We start from the raw sequence: 18941 nt of genomic DNA, 5'->3' as shown, positions 1-18941 counted from the left end.
TAAAGGATTATGGGGCACCAACAAGACAGAAGACTACATGCTCAAGGTTGGCAAGTTACCAAAACTACAAGAAATCAAGCCCTAAAGAATCAGCACCAAGTAAGTACTAACAGATTTTTCTGCTTTCTGTGAGCAGTTAATAATTTTCTAAGGAAATTATATGAATAACTCCTATTCAAAGTAAGTAAGGCTACTACCAATCAAGACAATTAAACACAGTCAAATGATAAATAGACAGATAAATTTAAGAAAAGTATTAAATTAGAAAGAGGACGTGAAGAAATTCTTTGGATACTCAAAAGATGGAGTTAGTTTTTTTTCTTTTTTTTTTTTTAATTTTATTTATTTATTTTTTCCCCCAAAGCCCCAGTAGATAGTTGTATGTCATAGACGCACATCCTTCTAGTTGCTGTATGTGGGACACGGCCTCAGCACGGCCGGAGAAGCGGTGCGTCGGTGCGCGCCCGAGATCCGAACCCGGGCCGCCAGCAGCAGAGCACGTGCACTTAACCACTAAGCCACGGGGCCGGCCCCAGGAGTTAGTTTTTTTCTTTCAAATTAATGCCATTTCCACATCCCTCAGATATTTTCTATGTGAACGCATGTTCACATCTTTTACTTCTGTTTTCAATTTATAGAAGAAAACCAAAACACACGAAGACAAACTAACTCATGGTAATCTGGATGGAGTTTAAAAACATAATGATTAGTAACATAAGGTAAGAAACAGAATAGGATATAACACAATATTGTTTACATAAATTAAAAATACATACATATAAAACAATACACATTTTTTTGGGAGCATATAACAAAAATTATACAATAAATAAGAGAATGATGATTTTATACTTGCCATCAGTCATTTTTTATGTTTTAACATTTCTAAAATTTGCTTGCATTTATAATTGAAGAGGTCTGAAATTTGATGGAATCTGGTATAATTTTTAAGGTGATATTACCTAATTCATGTGGCAGTTCATGACAGAAGACAGCAATAGAAGTACTGATTCCTCCCGTCAGTCCAGCACTGAAAGCTGCTCCTGAGGTGGGGAAAAAACCAAGTAACGTTTATTGAGCTCCTGTTTTCCCATTTTCATTAATAACGACAGGTGCTGTCTCTTTTGCCTATGTAAATTAATTCCATAATCTATGAGTGACTTATCTTACACACTATAGTTTTTGGACGTGTAGCGAGGTACAATAGGTGTGTGACAAGAGAAGGAGCTACTTGGTGACAGAAATAGCCCTATTGAATTAAATTCTCTATTTGTGTAGCCTTCTAACTCACTGACAGCTTGGGAGCAGTAGGTTCTCAGTGTTTCAATCTCTGAGTGGTAGTCTGATGCTCAATTTTAAGTCACATAAGGCCATGATTGCCCTTACTCTCTCATATTAATATTTAGAGATATTTAAATAGCTGGAATCCTTATCCAAATTTTTCTGAGTCTAGAGCATAAATGGTACAAAGTATTATTTGTCTGATGGTCTTGAGGACTGAGATCAGAGGTATAAATGCATCTGATTCTACTAGTAAAATTCTTTATTCTTTAACATTGACAGTCCCTGTGGATTCAAAAATACGGTCTCTCCCTTCTGAAAAAAACCAAAGCCTACTTCTGAGTGATTATTTAACAGGGTCTGGATCTCAAAGAAAATCATGTATTGGTTACATTTAAGGTTCTCCTAAACTGGTAATATCAGTTTACATTAGTAAGATTCTAATATATTTGAATTTGGTACAATGAATTTTGTAAAATTTTTCTTCACCTTTTTAAAGATGTAAAAAAACTATTAAACCCAAGATTGAAATAAATTTGTTCTCATTCAGGGATGTGTAAATGTATTTGAAAATATGTTATGATAGCTTTTTCAATATGGTGACTATGCCTTGAATAAGAAATCAGGTTATTAAAGAAGTATAATATACTTCTTTAGTATGTAAAATGTATTTAATATGTAAAAGTATATTATACATTTGTTTACATGTTCAAAGAAAAACCCACTGAAATTATACCTTTCCCAAATAAACCTATCAAAAATATTAACAGTCTTTGCATAAACCAAATAACAGGAGTAATATATAATAGTATATTTGTTAAACTCCAGATTTTAATCTTATGTATTATAATTCATAAAATTAGTACTAAATAGTGAAAGAAGGAAAATGGTCTTAAAGAACAAATGATAACTCAAGTTTCAAGTCCACTCACCAATTGCTAACCCATCACTGAAGTTGTGGATGCCATCCCCCATGATGACCATCCAAGCTATATTAGCTATTCCCGTTTCTTTCAGATCTGATCCAGAGTGGCAGGGGCCGTGTGAGTGATGAGAATGTTTGTGGTGCCACTGATGGTTGTGTTTCCTCAGCACGGTTTTACTCTCGTCATGGTGGTTATGTGCAGCAGCGTGGAGGTCATGCTCGTGAACGGTATGTAATCCATCACTGTGAGAATGGTCCATGATTTTCTCATCTTCTATACAAAGATAATTTTTAGGAGGGGATTCTTGTTGGCCTTCTAAATCTGTCAGTTCGGTTTCATTAAGCCGATCTTCAGAAACAACCGAGTCATCAGTTCCTATATTTATAATAGCAAAGGATATGCTTTATCAATAAGTAAATGCATACATATTTGCTAATTTAAACCCAGGCAGAATAGAAGTGTAATGAACTTTTTTTTTTTTTTTTTGGTGAGGAAGATCGGCCCTGAGCTAACATCTGCCAATCCTCCTCTTTTTTCGCTGAGGAAGACGGGCCCTGGGCTAACATCCATGACCTATCTTCCTCTACTTTATATGGGACGCCGCCACAGCATGGCTCGACAAGCGGTGCGTCGGTGTGCGCCCGGGATCCGAACCTGTGAATCCCGGGCCACCGCAGCAGAGCGCGCGCACTTAACCTCTTGCGCCACCAGGCCGGCCCCACGAACATTTCTTAAGTGAATGTCTTTTAAAATTCCTAAGTAAATAAATATATAAAAACCAATAAATACGTGCATGCACACAAACAAAACAAACTGCGGTTTTGAGGGTCCAAAAGATGAACCAGATGAGGTAAGTGGGAGGGAACTGAAATCAACAGCAGGCAAAGTGAGGAGAAAAATTGGCAAGCATGAAGGGATTGTGAAACTCAAGGACCACATCACAGACAGCTGATGAAAATCAGTTACTGTAGCATTTACAGGATAATAAAATAAACCCCTAATTTTTCAGAGAAAGAAGGAACCTTAAAGTTTACCCACTCTAAGCTTCTCTCTTAAGAAAACAAAGACAAAATTCAAATAACTTGCATCTTCTAAAGCCCCACCTATCTGATAAGTGATAACAGCATCTGATAATTTGTGGGTTTTTTTTTTTGCTGAGAAAGATTAGCCTTGAGCTAACATTTGTGCCAATCTTCTCTATTTTTTTTTTTTTTTGGGTGATGAAGATTGGCCCTGAGCAAACATCTGCTGCCAATCCTCCTCTTTTTGCTTAAGGAAGACTGCTGCTGAGCTAACATCCATGGCAATCTTCCTCCACTTTGCACGTGGGATGCCACCACAGCATGGCTTTGATGAGTGGTGAGTAGGTCTGCGCCCAGGATCCAAACCTGCGAACCCCGGGCCGCTGAAGTGGAGTGCGCAAACTTAACCACTACACCACAGGGCCGGCCCTAGTAAGTTGTTTTTAATTTTATTTTTTTAATTAAGGTTGGCTTCTCACCTAGTTTTCAAAAGCTATTTATTATGTAAGAAAGATCCTAATACTTCCCAAATCGTATTTTGGGGCAGAGTCTATAGTTAAGAGTCCAAGCTGCCCCTTTTCTGCAAAAAATCATTGGTACACTCAGGGGAAACACAAGTTCAAACAGAAAGGGGGAAAATTAGGTTAAAACATTTGTTATGTTTCCCTAAAAATTGTAAGCTACCTCATTACACCTATCAAGCAACAGAATAGATGGATGGATGAGCGGAGATTTTAAGTACAGAGACCATTCTCCTTGAAGTACAAAGGCCAATTCTCCTTTTTCCATATGAAACCAATCACACATGGAGGGCACAGAGACTGCATTGCCAAGAAATAAAACTAACACTAACCCACCACTTACAAAGCCTTTTTTGTTTGTTCATTTTTTTTTCCTGTAAAGTAAAAGTGCAATATGTTCTTTGTCCTGTATATAATTGGTCTCACATTCCAGTATGAATAAGGCTGAAATTAATAAAAACACTAACAAATAAAATCACAATTAAGATGCACTCACATTTAAGGAAATACAAGTTAGAAACTAATATTAGGGAAGCCACAAAGACAAGAAATTTCAAACAACACAGGCTCAGTTTAGAAGCAATATTACAATTTTTTTGTTTTAAAAGTTTCTCTCTAGTCAGAACTGTTGTCTACCGGCAAGAGGCTTGAGCTGGAGCCAGTCAGCATCTGGTGTATTATTTAACTTATGATCTGAAAGCTTCCTTCCAATAGCTGATTCTTCTGTGTTCTGCTTCTTAAACCATTTCTGTTTTCCCTGAAAAAAATATCTGGTATCAGTATCAAATTTGCAGCCACAATTAGCAACAATATTCACTTGTTAACATCTATGGGGATAACTGGTAGTAACTTTATATATAAGTTATTTAGAAAAGGAATGAGGAAAAAATGTTTGTAAGTTAACCAAGGGGTCTAACCAGATGAAAAATCCAATGAAATTTGTATGTTGTTTTTTTTGAATACTCAACTAAAAAGTTCAATTCATCTACTTCAAAGAATAGATTACACTATACTTTATTATTATACGCAACCCAAATGAAATGTATGAAATATATGTAATATCTCTCATTTAATAGTGTGTGGAAATAGGAAGTTGCAAAAAACTAAAGCTTATTCCTTTGAGTTTCATTCTGTGTTTAAAGCAATCTCACATTTCCCTACATCAGACATAATGGATAGAGTCAAACTTGAGTTAAAATCCCAAATGTGCAGTTTAATATGAGACTTGCACAAGTTTGTTAAATTTATTGAACATAAGAATACTCATCTGTAAAATGAAAATGGTAAATTCTTATGAGGATTAAATGAAGTGATGTATGAAAATGACCTGTCAGTAACTGACTCTTAACAGCTTTGCAATAAAGACAAGTTTTCTTTCTCATCTAATCTGTCCTCAATTACTAATAAATTCTAATTACTGTGTATTTCATTGTTTAAGTTTGAATTTTTTTATCTTACCTCTTAATAGTTCTGCTTTCTTCTCTTATCAGCGTAACTACCACTAACAACTCTTCTAACTTAAAATTTCTACTTCTAATCTATGTTAATTTAAGAGATCAAATAATCAAGTATGTTAGAACAGTGTGCAAGTAAAAGTCAGCATTCTCTGGAAGAGGGTTACTGACGGGCAGAGCATCTTCTAGCTATCGGCTGTGAACTGCGTTTCGGATGTCTAAGTCCTCTAACTGCTGCGTAAATCAGCTTGCCCTGGCAGTTGAGTGCGCAGTCGAGTCTCCAAAGATGGCCGGCCACCTTCAATTTCTTCCCTCCCTGTCTGAGCCTTCTTCTCCACCCATAAGGAGGTGGAGTCTATCCCCTGCCCCTGAATTTTGGGGGCTTTCTGACTTGCTTTGACCAACAGAATGCAAGAGAAGTGATGCTGTACCAATTCTGGAACTAAACTGAAAGAGGCCTGGCACCTTTTGCTTTTCCTCAGGAAAGCTAGCTACTATGCTACAAAGAAGCTCAGTCTAGACTCGGAAGAGAGGCCGTGTGGAGGATTACCAAGATGAAGGCGTAGAGTGAAGCATTCTTGGACCTTCCAGCCCTGCCCTGCCCAGGCCATCTCATGCCAGCTGGGTGTGAATGTAGGAGAGTGAGTGACTCTAGCTGATGCCAAGTGGAGCAAAAGAACCGCCCAGCTGAATCCCGCCTAAATTACTGACAGAATTAAGAGAGAGAATAAATTGTTGTTGTAAGCCATTAAGTTTTGGGTTGTTCTGCTTGAATATGAATAGCAATAGATAACGCAAACTAGGGAAATAGAAAATGTTCAAAAGAAAGTAATATGGAGACATCCTAAAAAGAAGAAAAGAAACAGCAGTCATGAGTTAAAGAAGAAGGAAAAAAGTCAATGAGACAGATATACAAAGTAAAGAAGAAAATGCAAACACCAGCTGGGATTTTGTTTAGTTGCTTTGGTTCTGATTGTCCACTTTCCTAAGAAGTTGCTAAATCTTACCCTCAAAGCCCCAGCTTGCTGAAGCCAGTCAGCATCTGGTGTATTATTTAACTTATGTTCTGAAAGCTTCCTTCCAATAGTTGATTCTTCTATGCAGACAGTCAAATGTCTGTTCTATTCAATTATCACTAATTCCCTTTTTTCAAAAAATGCATTATACTTTTTCATCTTAGGTTACTTATTGTCCTATCTGTCGTAGAGGAGATACACTAATGTATCTGCCAAGATTCCTTTCTTTGATACATCTGAAGAATTCCTTACTATTAGATTTAGAGTACTCCTCTGCCAAAGGGGTTCCTTTCAGTTTGTTACTTCCCACAATTTCAAATTTACAAAAAAGCTGCCATGTTTTGGGGACTCTATTCTCCTACATTAGTTTACTTTACAAAAATAAATGGGTTTAATTTTGCCAGTAAGTTTAGGTTCAAAATGAGATTAAGATTAAATCATAAAAAACAGAAAACTTGTTTATTTTGCATTATCTCTTGAAGGACTACATTTTATACTTATCTGTAAATTATACAGTCCCTAATATTTTGCACATATTAAATTCTTAGGGGCTGGCCCCGTGGCATAGCAGTTAAGTGCGCCTGCTCTGCTGCTGGTGGCCCAGGTTCGGATCCCAGGCGCGCACCGATGCACCGCTTGTCAGGCCATGCTGTGGCGGCGTCCCATATGAAGTAGAGGAAGATGGGCAAAGATGTTAGCCCAGGGCCAGTCTTCCTCAGCAAAAAGAGGAAGATTGGCATGGATGCTAGCTCAGAGCTGATCTTCCTCACAAAAAAAAAAAAAAACCCCTTAATATTTGCTGCTTCAATGTTAGTAAGTGCACACAATTGAAGAAAATTAGGGCTTTACAGGAATTCCAAAACTTCTTTATAAACTTTGCAATATGTAATTGTGTTCTAAATTAGACACTCCCAGAGATGTACTCTAAATTCTTGTATTTCTTTCATGTAATCAACTCTGAAGTCTTCTTATTGACTTTCTCATTTAAATAATTCTCTTCATCACGTCTCTTCCCCATTCTGTACGCCATGACTCCAGCTCAAACCCCCACCACCTCTTGTAAGTTATTCTGCAGTAATCTCCTTCACCAACTCATTTCTCTCCAGCCACTTTTACTTGGGCATCCCTCCCACTATATTCTACTCTTCACCCATCCACAAGACCTTCCACATGACCCTTCAAAAACCAAATGCTGTTAGATCTCTTTCTCTTTCCTCTAAGTTGATCCTTCTCAGGTCCTTTTAGCATTCCTCAGAGAATAATTCACTAGCCATACCATCTTGATACCCCTTCTTTGGAGGCAATTAAATATGATGATGTCCTACTAAAATATGGCAATTAAAATTAAATACACTATTTGGAATATGATATGAAAATACAGATGAGAAGTAGGATTTATTTCCCACAGATTTAGATAGCATGGAAATCATGGGGAATGAGTCATAGTCTCACAGCTAGTTTGTGGCTGTGCAAGAACTAGAATCACTCCCCCTGAATTCCAGTTCAGAGCTCTGTTCTAAACCTTATTTTGTCTCAAGAGGATATATACAAAACACATACATATATAAACAAAATATATACACAAAGATAGCATAAAAGTTGTAGCATCAGAGTGGACTGTATATGTTATGATCATGACTCCCAGTGTTCTTGAGGAAAAATAAAAGATTCTTTCTTCTTTGAATATTTGCAGTTAGCTAACACAATGTGAGAACTTTCTAACTCTTTTTTATGGAAAGCTTTCTAAAAATCTTTAGATTTACTTACTCAGAGAGAATATGCTGAAGATTATCAGCATTAGTATCACAAACACGTTAGTGAGATGTATTCAAGATAGAGCTTTAGAGCCAACGTGAACCAGTATGAACAGGGGAGGGTGTCAATCACAGTGAATGGCAGTGGCCCTGAACTTAGTTTCTTGGGGGAAAGATTCTTTTAGATATTTGTCTTATTCTCACAAATGTGACTTGAAATACAAATGTTCATGACAAGCAGTTTAATCAATAGTCCAAGCATCATCCCCGAGTGGTTCGTTATTCTTGAGATGAATCACCATTTCCTTCATTTCATTGTATTTTCTTCCTACAAAGCCCCCTGAATCTAAATTCTTCTTACCTCTAGTACTTCTACCATTGGCAAGGCATTTCTGATAAAGAAATGTGTTGTGTTAAAACGTTTTCATTAAAAAATAGGACAATGAAAGCCACTTATACTTGAAAGTATTACCTAAGAAGACTGATGAGACTTGCTTCTATTTATACATTTTTTATTTTTATAATAACTCAAATTGGCCAATAGCTTTTTCTATCCTATTTAAGTCAATTAGATAAGATGCAACACAAATTAAATGAAACTGATATATCTGGATTATAAATGCCATAATAAATGTAATGACCAAAAAAAAGGCAAAGATCGAAGTTGGTTTTTCCTCCAAAGATAATCTGTTAAAAGATAGAGATGTAATACGTACCAACACCATAATTAAGAAAAGCACATGGCCAGAAAACGATGGTTTCTGCTTTGAGTTTTACATCTCAGAAAATGAAATAAACAATGAAAAGATACTTACTCTTTGCTGTTTGTAGTGCTTAAACATTCTAATGCAGTGTTCAATGATAAATAACAAGTAAATGCCTCCTAGAGCAACAAGTCCTTTCAATACAGCATCATATTCCTCCAAAAACTTCTTAGATTCATGTCCATGAGAATGTCCATGCCCATGTGCATGCTGATGACTGTGATCATGTCCACCCTGAGACTATTAATAATAAAAAGAAAAACTTCTAAACAAGTAATTAAAATGCTATTTTAAATTTTGAGATTATAATCTCCTAGAGGACACAGAAAAAATACCTTTCAGTTTTTAAAGTGCTCCCCTAAATATTATTTCACTTAAATATATGTAGTCTTCCATGTAATTTTGCTACAATCAGTGGCCTGGAAAGTACTGCATTTCAGGGTAACTTTAAAACAAGACCACAAATTCAAATACCTATATGGGTTAAGATATATACTATAGCGAGAGAATCAAGCCAGCAGTAAGAAAACAGGGAGTGATAGGTCCTTTGTAAACTGAAGTGAACATGATCCAGATAAATGCCTAATATTTAGTAAAAATAAAACAAACTACTTCACCAGCAGGTCACCACTTGTGACTCCCCGTAATCTGATTTTTTCTTAAACTGATTATATTTTTATAATATTTTTCTCTTATAAATTATTTCAAAGAAGTATGAGATGCTACCTCTGCACTTAATGTGGAACATTAGTCAAAGTGTATACTTAAATGTGTTTAATTTTCTACATTTTAAAGCTTTGCAAAAATAAATGTATGTACAGAAATAAAGCTATTTTTTAATTGTGAAATGTACAAGTTTCACAATATTAATCTTAGAGAACTTAAAAGTTAGAGAATTAGGCTTAAATATTTTCCTTTTTGGTAACATGTATTTGTATTTTTTCCCATTTGCTAGTGGTCAAGAGAATAAGTTTCTAAACCTCTCAAAGGAGTGAAGACCATTCAAAAAGGTAGTGACTTTATTCAATTAACACTTAAGAAAAACATAAGTTAAACAGCACTTAAACATTGTTGTCACTTCAACTGTCCTTATCAGGCCCAGTTCTGAAACAGACTGTTGCTACTCCTCATGGCTGATAGAAAGGGCAAGCAAGGGTAGGAGAAAGGGGAAAATAACATATAATGAATCAACTTAACAAAAAAATTCATATTCATAGTTTTATGATTCATTTATTCAATTTTTTTTTTTTAAAAGGCAATGCCACACATTGTTCTAGATACTAGATCTGGAATTCTCAACCAAGAGTGAAGAAGGGGAGATGGTGTGAATATAAAAAAATATTAAAACCTATAATTCTACATTTGGAAAAGAAAATGTCTCGTTTTCAGAATTTGAAGCAAAAACAATAATACTGGATCAAATACTCTTAAATGGCAACAGAGAGACTTAAAAAGGTTTATAAGCAAGGTACTAGTAGTGTAGGCTTATGATCATTAGAAGTGTCCCCAAATGGAAGAAAACAAATGGTATCCCAGGTGAAAAGATAAATGGCCCATGTGGAAAGAGCTAAACACCCAAAACAGTTAACCGAGTATGTCTGCCTATTCCTAATCAAACAAAAATGCCTGTGGCACACTGGCTAGATGCACGATCTTTATAAGACCACTCATATACTTCTTCTAGAGGCTTTCTTGATATACATACAGATAAAAAGATACATCACTCATTGATTTTTAAGTATTCATTTTCAGAACTGCTAAGAGCAAATTTTTAAAAATTCCAGCTTTACTGAGGCATAAGTGACATATAAAAAATTATAAGATATTTAAAGTGTATATCATGGTGATTTGATATGCATGCATTATGACAGGTGAAAGTGAAACTGATGTTACCAGCCTTTGTTGCCATTTTAAACCTAATGATTCACTTTATCTAAAAAATACTGCTACTAAAACTGTGCAAATGAAAAACTACTTTAGCCTATAAGGAAATAAAACAACACAAATACTAGATTAGGGTACTACAGCTTGCTAATGAAGGACTCTTTTAGCTTACATATTTTTATTTTTAATTTTTTTACAGATTGAAAAGATTTCTTACATGGGGCAGTAGATGAAGAAGGGCATCTCCACTCATTGTTCCTACAGCTAGCGCAACAAGGAAAGTAAGAAGGAATTTGAAGCATCCTTGGTTAATGATGGGAACCAAGATCACGCCTAGCAAGGAAAGCAGGCTAATGACAGTGATAGAAATGATTCCACAGATCCATGCTGTAGGAAAGAAATTAATAGTCAACATTAGTATGACACTATAAATCAAAAAAGCTCTAAAGAAGAATAAACATAAAATAAATGAGTCATGTAAGACAGATTATCTTCTTACTCAGACTATGCTTTTTAAGAAGCTATATATTTTGGCACTGTATGTTTAAAAACAAAACAAATAACCATATAACCAACTTGAATACTTACGAAAAGAATGAAGAAACTCAGACCAAGTTATAAATAGTATCTTCAGTGGCCCACCTTATTAGAAACAGGGACTTCAAATGACTTCAGGCTGTGATTCACACTTAACATCTGGACTGAATAAAATTTTACCAATTTCTTTCTTTTTTTTTTTTTGTGAGGAAGATCAGCCCTGAGCCAACATCCAGGCTAATCCTCCTCTTTTTGCTGAGGAAGACTGGCCCTGGGCTAACATCCGTGCCCATCTTCCTCCACTTTATATGGGACGCCGCCACAGCATGGCTTGACAAGCGGTGCGCCAGTGTGCGCCCGGGATCCAAACCCGGGCCACCAGCAGCGGAGTGCACGCGCTTGACCGCTACACCACGGGGCTGGCCCCAAATTTTACCAATTTCTAAAGGCAGAGACACAGAAATAAAACTGTTTATTTAGAGAATATAATTATACAACTCTCCTGTGAGCATTAAAGGAAGCCAAGTATCTAATGCACCGTACTGTTTGTAAATCTTTAATACAAAGTTTAAGAAACTTAATATATCAGCCCAAAATGGAAATATATTCACACGAGGTACAAAAAAAGCCTTATTACTGGTAGTTTTATTGTATTTCACTTCTTATTTTTACAAAGGATAACTCAGTCCTATTTCCTTTGACAACATCTCTCACACCCAGTTCCAAACTCCCTTTCCTCCAATTTGGCTTTCTGTATAATTTAGTTCTTTTGTGTTTTTAATCTCACTATATAATTTTAACTGGATTAGAACACATGAGAAATATTTTCACAATATGACTTGTGAGAAACATAGGTGTATTTAGGCTATTCAAAAGCAAGTAAGATACCAGAAATAAATGCCAGTGGCTCTGAGGGTGGGGGACTTTCATTTAAAATGTGACATTACTTTCTATTAATGACCTAAAATGAAATAGACATGTTATGTTAAAAACAATTCTGCTTATTTTAATATTTATCTATAGGTAGTTTTGCTGAATGATAATTTTGTAAAGGTTTTAATCTAAAATGCTATTTTTCTAGTCCGATCTAACAGAATAAATCTGCTGAAAGATTTTATGTTAAGTCTTGTGATAAGAGAACAAAGGAAAAATGCATTTCTTCATCAAGATAAAATTTTCAAAGACAAAGATAAGTAAGAATAGGTAAGGAAATGAAACTTTAATTGACCCACTAAATGCTGAACATTATCAATAAAATTGTGTTTATCCATTGGACATTCATACTATAGCTAATTCTCATCAGCTAAATGGGCTCACAGAATTAAAATAGGTCATCTATTACTAATGGAAGCTCTGTGGTTTATCCTATATATAAAAGATAATTATTACAATACAAAAATGGGGAATCTCAAGGGCCAAAAGATCGAAACGTGCAGCCAGAGTTTGGATTCAATGGCTTCACTCCTTAAAAGGATTTGGGGGCAAGGAAGGATCAGAAAGTCAATTCCTGAGGAACCAGGGTCAGAGAAAGTACAAAGGCAACATCCTGGCTGGTGGAAACAAAGCATAAGAGGGAGATTCCCCCAACTATGGTTGGGACTACAAGGCACAGGGAACTAAAGTTAAAAATCTTATTAGAAAAAAATAAGGTCAAATAAGGTTTAAAGGTTGACTCAATAATGATGACTAAGTTACTTTATCTGTTTGCCCCCTATGTACAGGCAGGAACAATAAAATCAGTGGGAGAGCCTGAGGAAATAGGCTGGAGAAAGGTGGCCATAGGTGTACGTGGAGTCAGGGAGCCAACAGTTACTGGCCAAGTAAACCAACAAAAGTTTGTCAAAACCACCGCAGCTCTCACGTTCCAATCATACAAGTGGGAAAAAAAGAGACAAAAAGTACTTATAATAACTAAATGGGACAAATTGAGGCTGGTAACAAAAACATTAACCTTAAAATAAAATGTCTCATATATTAATATATAACTCTCCCTTCCCAAATATATTTTTCCTTAGTTTGGCAATAATCCAATCTAAAAGCAATTTCTCTCAAAACAATCTAAAAGCAACTTCAATTAACTTAAAAATAGCACGAAGCTAATTGGAAAAGCCAGTAATTCAGATTCCAAGATATTCTGTAGTAGAAAAAAATAACTGTATATACTCACTAACGTAAATATATACGAATGAGGGTTGCCAAAAGTACAGACAAGACCCAAAATACACTATACAGAATAAACAAATTTGATAATTCTTCATAATTATTGGAAATTTTTATTAATCAGAATTATTTTGGCCAAAAATGCACTGCAATTAGTCACCAAAATTACCCAATAAAAGTATTTATTTTATTCCTATGTCCCAATCGATATCCAAGAAAACTCATATAACCAGGTTAAGATGCTAAATTAAAATCATAATAGCCAAAATCTAGTTGGGTAAATCTTGTTAACCTGATTTATTCTTTTTTCTAGGGTTACATTATATTTTACACTGAGGAATGTACATTCATTCATTTCTGGATTTGCCTATTAAGATACTTGCAATACAAATTAAATTTCTAAATCTTAATATAGAGAGAATACCATTAATTTGATACAGTAGACATTTGAGATGATTAACAACTTATACAATATAATTTAAAAAGCTAATAAAATATTAGCATTAGAAGCCTATTTTAAAATTTGAGATTAGATTATAAAATAAGACTTTATTAAACCAACATATATTCTTATGAGCATATGTATAAAAATCTAATCAGTTAAGAGTTGAGAAAAAATGTTCTATTCCCTAATCATAAAAATTATTATCTGAAAATGAACATTATTCTAATCAATATTTCCTTTCTAAAATTCTCATCATATTAACTTCTGGCTAAGGGTGTCTTTGTGATTTTGGACAGCTAAAACTCAGAAAATACAAAAAAAATCATAATCCCATAAAGGAGAAAGCCTTACATAAATCAATCCAGGGTCAGAGTATTGCCCAACTTCAATGGCACCACTCTCATTTTGTCTTGAGGGAGTGACATTTACTTAGAAAACAATGTGAATGATACCACTTGAAGTTGTTTCAAGAAATGGTATTATATTGAGCTTGGACAGCTGCTCCTCCAAAATGAGCTGACGCATACATATACGCATGCACACACACACACACACACACTCACACACATCTTAAAAAAATAATACAAATGTTTTTGGTTTATTGGTTATATAGTAAAATGATTGTCAATAAATTGGTTACTGAGCAACAGCAACAAAAAGCCAAGAAGCAGAAAAAGACTTTGCTTTTAGATTAAAATTAAATAATTTATATATAACTTTGAACATCTTATTTAACTCTTTAAAAGAATTTTCGCATTTACCAACTAGAGGAAATATGTATTGTATGCTTGCTACCTTCAAAAGATTTTTTAATTGATTTAAAAAAACAAACAAATTCTAGGACTAAAAAGGATCCTATAACTTCCACTAACGTTTTTTGTATATAAAACATAGAGAGCACAATTGGGACTATTATAATATAGTTTATCACTCCTCTGTGTATACATTGTCTTGATTGCCAGAGTTGGAAATCATAAAAAATATTTTCAAAGATGTCAATTATTCTGCCCCTTGAAAAAGAAATTTATTAAATTTCTTGCTTTCTAGTAGCTATTTGAACTGGCAACATACCAGCTATCATCATATTATACAGCCAGAAAGGACTTTAACAATCTACACTAGCATTTCTCAAACTGTCTTCATCTAATTCCATGAGACAGGTATTATCCCAAGGGGAGTGAGGAGAAAATTTAACAACCAAAAAGATTTGGTAAGGCTGAGTTACACAAGTTCCCTCAGAGCCTCTAACAGTTTAATTAAGCAACGTGAGGGCCGGTCCCGTGGCTTAGCGGTTGGGTGCGTGTGCTCCGCTGCTGGCGGCCCGGGTTCGGATCCCGGGCGCGCACCGACGCACCACTCCTCCGGCCATGCTGAGGCCGCGTCCCACAAACAGTAACTAGAAGGATGTGCAGCTATGACAGACAACTATCTACTGGGGCTTTGGGGGAAAAATAAATAAATAAAATCTTTAAAAAAAAAAAAAAAAGCAACGTGAATCTGTGCAAGGGGAACACAATACGCAGCATTTTTCTAACTTACTTGATCATGGAACCTATTAGCATATCTCAATGAGCCAGTATCCTACAGAACACAATTTAGAAAAGGCTGATGTAGACCAATGTCCTTCTACTTTACAGATTTGGATATTGAGTTACAGAGATGTTAAATGTTAAATAATACCACTTCACACCTACTAGGATGGCAAAAAAAAAAAAAGGAAAGAAAAGAAAAACATTTGGCATGGCCGGCTTGGTGGAACAGTGATTACGTTCACGCACTCCACTTCGGCAGCCCAAGGTTCGCCAGTTCAGATCCTGGGCGCGGACCTATTCACCACGCTACAAGCCACACTGAGGCAGCATCCCACATAGAAGAACTAGAAGGATGTAGAACTATGACATGCAACTAACTCCTGGGGCTTCGGGGAGAAAAAAGGAGGAAGATTGGCAAGAGATGTTAGCTCAGGACCAATCTTCCTCCAAAAAAAAAAAAACAACAAAACATGCTGGCAAACGTGGAGAAATTGGAACCCTTGCACATCGCTGGTGGGAACATAAAATAGTGCAGCCACTGTAAAAAAGGTTTGGTAGTTCCTAAAAAGCTAAATAGAATCACTGTATGACCTAGGAATTCCACTCCTAGGTGTGTGTGTGTATACATGTATACATACATATTGAAAGCAGAGACTCAGATACTTGTATGCCTGTGTTCATTATGGCATTATTCACAATAGCCAAAAGGCAAAAACAATCCAAGTGTCCATCAATGGATGGACAGATTAACAAAATGTGGTATATACAAGCAATGGAATATTATTCACCATAAAAAGGAACAAAGAGCCAGCCCTGGTGGTCTAGTGGTTAAGATTTGGTGCTCTCCCCACCGAGGCCTAGGTTCCTTTCCTGGTTAGGGAACCACACCGCCTGACTGTCGGTTGTCATACTGTGGTGGCTGTGATGCCAAAAGCTATGTCACCAGTATTTCAAATACCAGCAGGGTCAACCATAATGGACAGGTTTCAGTGGAGTTTTCAGACTAAGATAGACTAAGAAGAAGGGCCTAACCACCCACTTCTGAAAAAACTGGCCACGAAAACCCTGTGAATAGCAGGGAGCATTGTCTGATACAGCACAGGAAGGTGAGAGGATGGCTCGAGAAGACTGGACAGGGTTCCAGTCTGCTGTCCACAGGGTTGCTAGGGGTCAGAATCCACTCAAACACACTAACAATAAAAAGGAATGAAGTTCTGACATAGCTACAACATAGATGAACCCCGAAAACATTATGCTGAGTGAAATAAACCAGACAAATATATAAAATAAATAGATAAATAAATAAATAAAAAGAAATACTGTCTGACTCTACTTAAACGAACTATCTACAAGAGGAAGACTAGAGGTTCCAGGGGTAAGGAGAAATGAGGAATTATTGCTTCACGGTTACACAGTTTCTCTTTCGGGTGATAAAAAAAGTTTTACAAATAGACAATGTGATGATTGCACAATATTGTGAATGTAATAAATACCACTGATATGTACACTTCAATGGTTAAAATGGCAAATTTTCTATTGCGTATATTTTACCGTAAAAAAAATAAATAGCTAGCTAAAATGGCAAAACTAAACCCCAAGTTCTCTCTTAATCCAGTTTTCTCCACTAAATCAGAGTATTTCCAGAGACTTCTTGGCCAAGTGATTTATTTATCACTTATGTATTTAGCTCTATAGAGGTGGCTTCACATAAAAGAGGATCTATAAGAAAAATAAGTACAATTAAACATGAAAGAAGGAATGCTAACTTTATTATTAATCCAAATGGCAATCTTCCAAAATTTGAGCTAATTAGGATAGAAGGAGAGGAACAAAAGATTACTACAAAGCAAACTTGTAACGACATGAAATTATCAGAATCTACTTATACTTATTTCAATGCCACCTATAAATATATGTAAGAGTAAGGCTAATTAATTTAAAGTATTTCTGTCCCATCTAACATAAATTATCACTTATTTTTGCCAGTACCAAGAAATAAGGGTCTAAGAGCTAGAGTTCCCATTTCAGATAAATCAGAAATTTCCAGATAGTTTCTATAGATTGCAACTATTCCATCACAATTGTTTCATTAGCACAACAGCCCTACTATTCCCATAAGATAAGCGTATGTTATTACAGATACATGTTTTCTGACACTGATTTACTGTTAATTTTTAAAAATAATTTTAGCTTCCTAGCACTAAAAATTTAACTAACAGTCATTCGCCTAACAATTTGTAAATCCTAGTTAAGGAAAATTAAATCCTTTTGACCTATGAGAAGTAAAGTCGATATGAGTTTATGGCACTCGAAATACTTTCCTATGCTATTTAAATGCTTATTTTTAGGGCCGGCCCTGTGGCTTAGTGGTTAATAAGTGCGAGCGCTCCACTACCGGCGGCCAGGGTTCAGATCCCGGGCGCGCACCGACGCATCGCTTCTCTGGCCATGCTGAGGCCGTGTCCCACATACAGCAACTAGAAGGATGTGCAACTATGACATATAACTATCTACTGGGGCTTTGGGGAAAAAAAAATGGAGGAGGATTGGCAATAGATGTTAGCTCAGAGCTCGTCTTCCTCAGCAAAAAGAGGAGGATTACCACGGATGTTAGCTCAGGGCTGATCTTCCTCACAAAAAAAAAATAAAAATAAATAAATGCTTATTTTTAGAATTAATAACACTTACATTTAAGCTTACATAAACTCGATCATACTCTTAGGTGTAGAAAAAAGCAATTCATGTAATAAAATTGTTCTGATTTTTTTCAATCACAATTTGTTTGGTATAGGGCAAAAAAACCCCAAAACAGCAATAAAAAAACAACAATAAAAGGCATCTTTTATAAAACTTATACCAAACTAACAATATGCAAACTATTAATACAACTAGCAAATGTTTTCTTTATTTGCACCCAAGATACCATATGCAATAAAGAATGCTAATGTCTGAAATAAGCTTCACTTAGTCTGCAAATTAGGTCGCTTAATGACGTTAAAGGTCTTCAAGCTTAGTTATTCACCAACTCCCTTGCTCATTACCGAGAGAGAAAACGCATTCTTTTAAAAAGAAGCGCTCATCTGTGGAAACTTTCTAATTAATGTGGTTCAAAGCACGTGCAAGATGGCAGTTTTCTACACTGTTTCAGCATTTTAATTGGCAGAAAATGCTTATCGGCCTCTTCACAAACTCCCTTGGTAATTAAGCGAGGGTCAACTCTATGACTAAAGGAGGCAATCTCGGGAAACAAACGATTTCTGCCATGCACAGTATACAGCATATTTGGTTTACAGCCGTCTTTGAACAGTTAATGAGGTAGTGGCTGTGTCACTATGGGAGATTTATATACAACAAGTTAACCTTTCTTAATGGTGCAACAGTCATTAAAAGTAATTACTAGCAGGGCATCTCTCTAACAATTATTAACATCTATCAGGACATAATTAATTCAAGCTTCATTTCTGACAATGCTAATAAGCACCTGCAAACAACTAATCAATATTCACTATTAGTAATGTATTTGTTTTCAAAACAAGTGCAATATCCTCTAAGGCTTTTCAGATTGAATAAACTGCAATTTGCCACATTACTATAGTCAAGCATCAGTAAACAGCTTCGTTAAAATATATACATTACGTATGTCAA

At 35.6% G+C, this 18941-nt stretch overlaps 1 protein-coding gene across 6 annotated transcripts in view; it reads right to left on the bottom strand.

The window, feature by feature from the left end:
- The window catches only part of SLC39A10 (solute carrier family 39 member 10), a 118143-nt gene that overhangs the window by 12580 nt on the left and 86622 nt on the right, over nt 1–18941 (bottom strand). For all 6 annotated transcript variants that reach the window (XM_058549464.1, XM_058549468.1, XM_058549465.1 and 3 more), the window contains 5 exons: nt 10840–11009; nt 8790–8978; nt 4387–4507; nt 2214–2582; nt 963–1043 (listed from right to left, as the gene is read on the bottom strand). In XM_058549464.1, coding sequence (XP_058405447.1) covers nt 963–1043; nt 2214–2582; nt 4387–4507; nt 8790–8978; nt 10840–11009 — 930 coding nt within the window. The remainder of the gene's footprint in view (nt 1–962; nt 1044–2213; nt 2583–4386; nt 4508–8789; nt 8979–10839; nt 11010–18941) is intronic.

This window comes from Diceros bicornis, chromosome 10 (genome assembly GCF_020826845.1).
Source record: "Diceros bicornis minor isolate mBicDic1 chromosome 10, mDicBic1.mat.cur, whole genome shotgun sequence".
NCBI classification, from domain to species: domain Eukaryota; kingdom Metazoa; phylum Chordata; class Mammalia; order Perissodactyla; family Rhinocerotidae; genus Diceros; species Diceros bicornis.
This window is presented reverse-complemented; position numbering and strand designations above follow the sequence as displayed.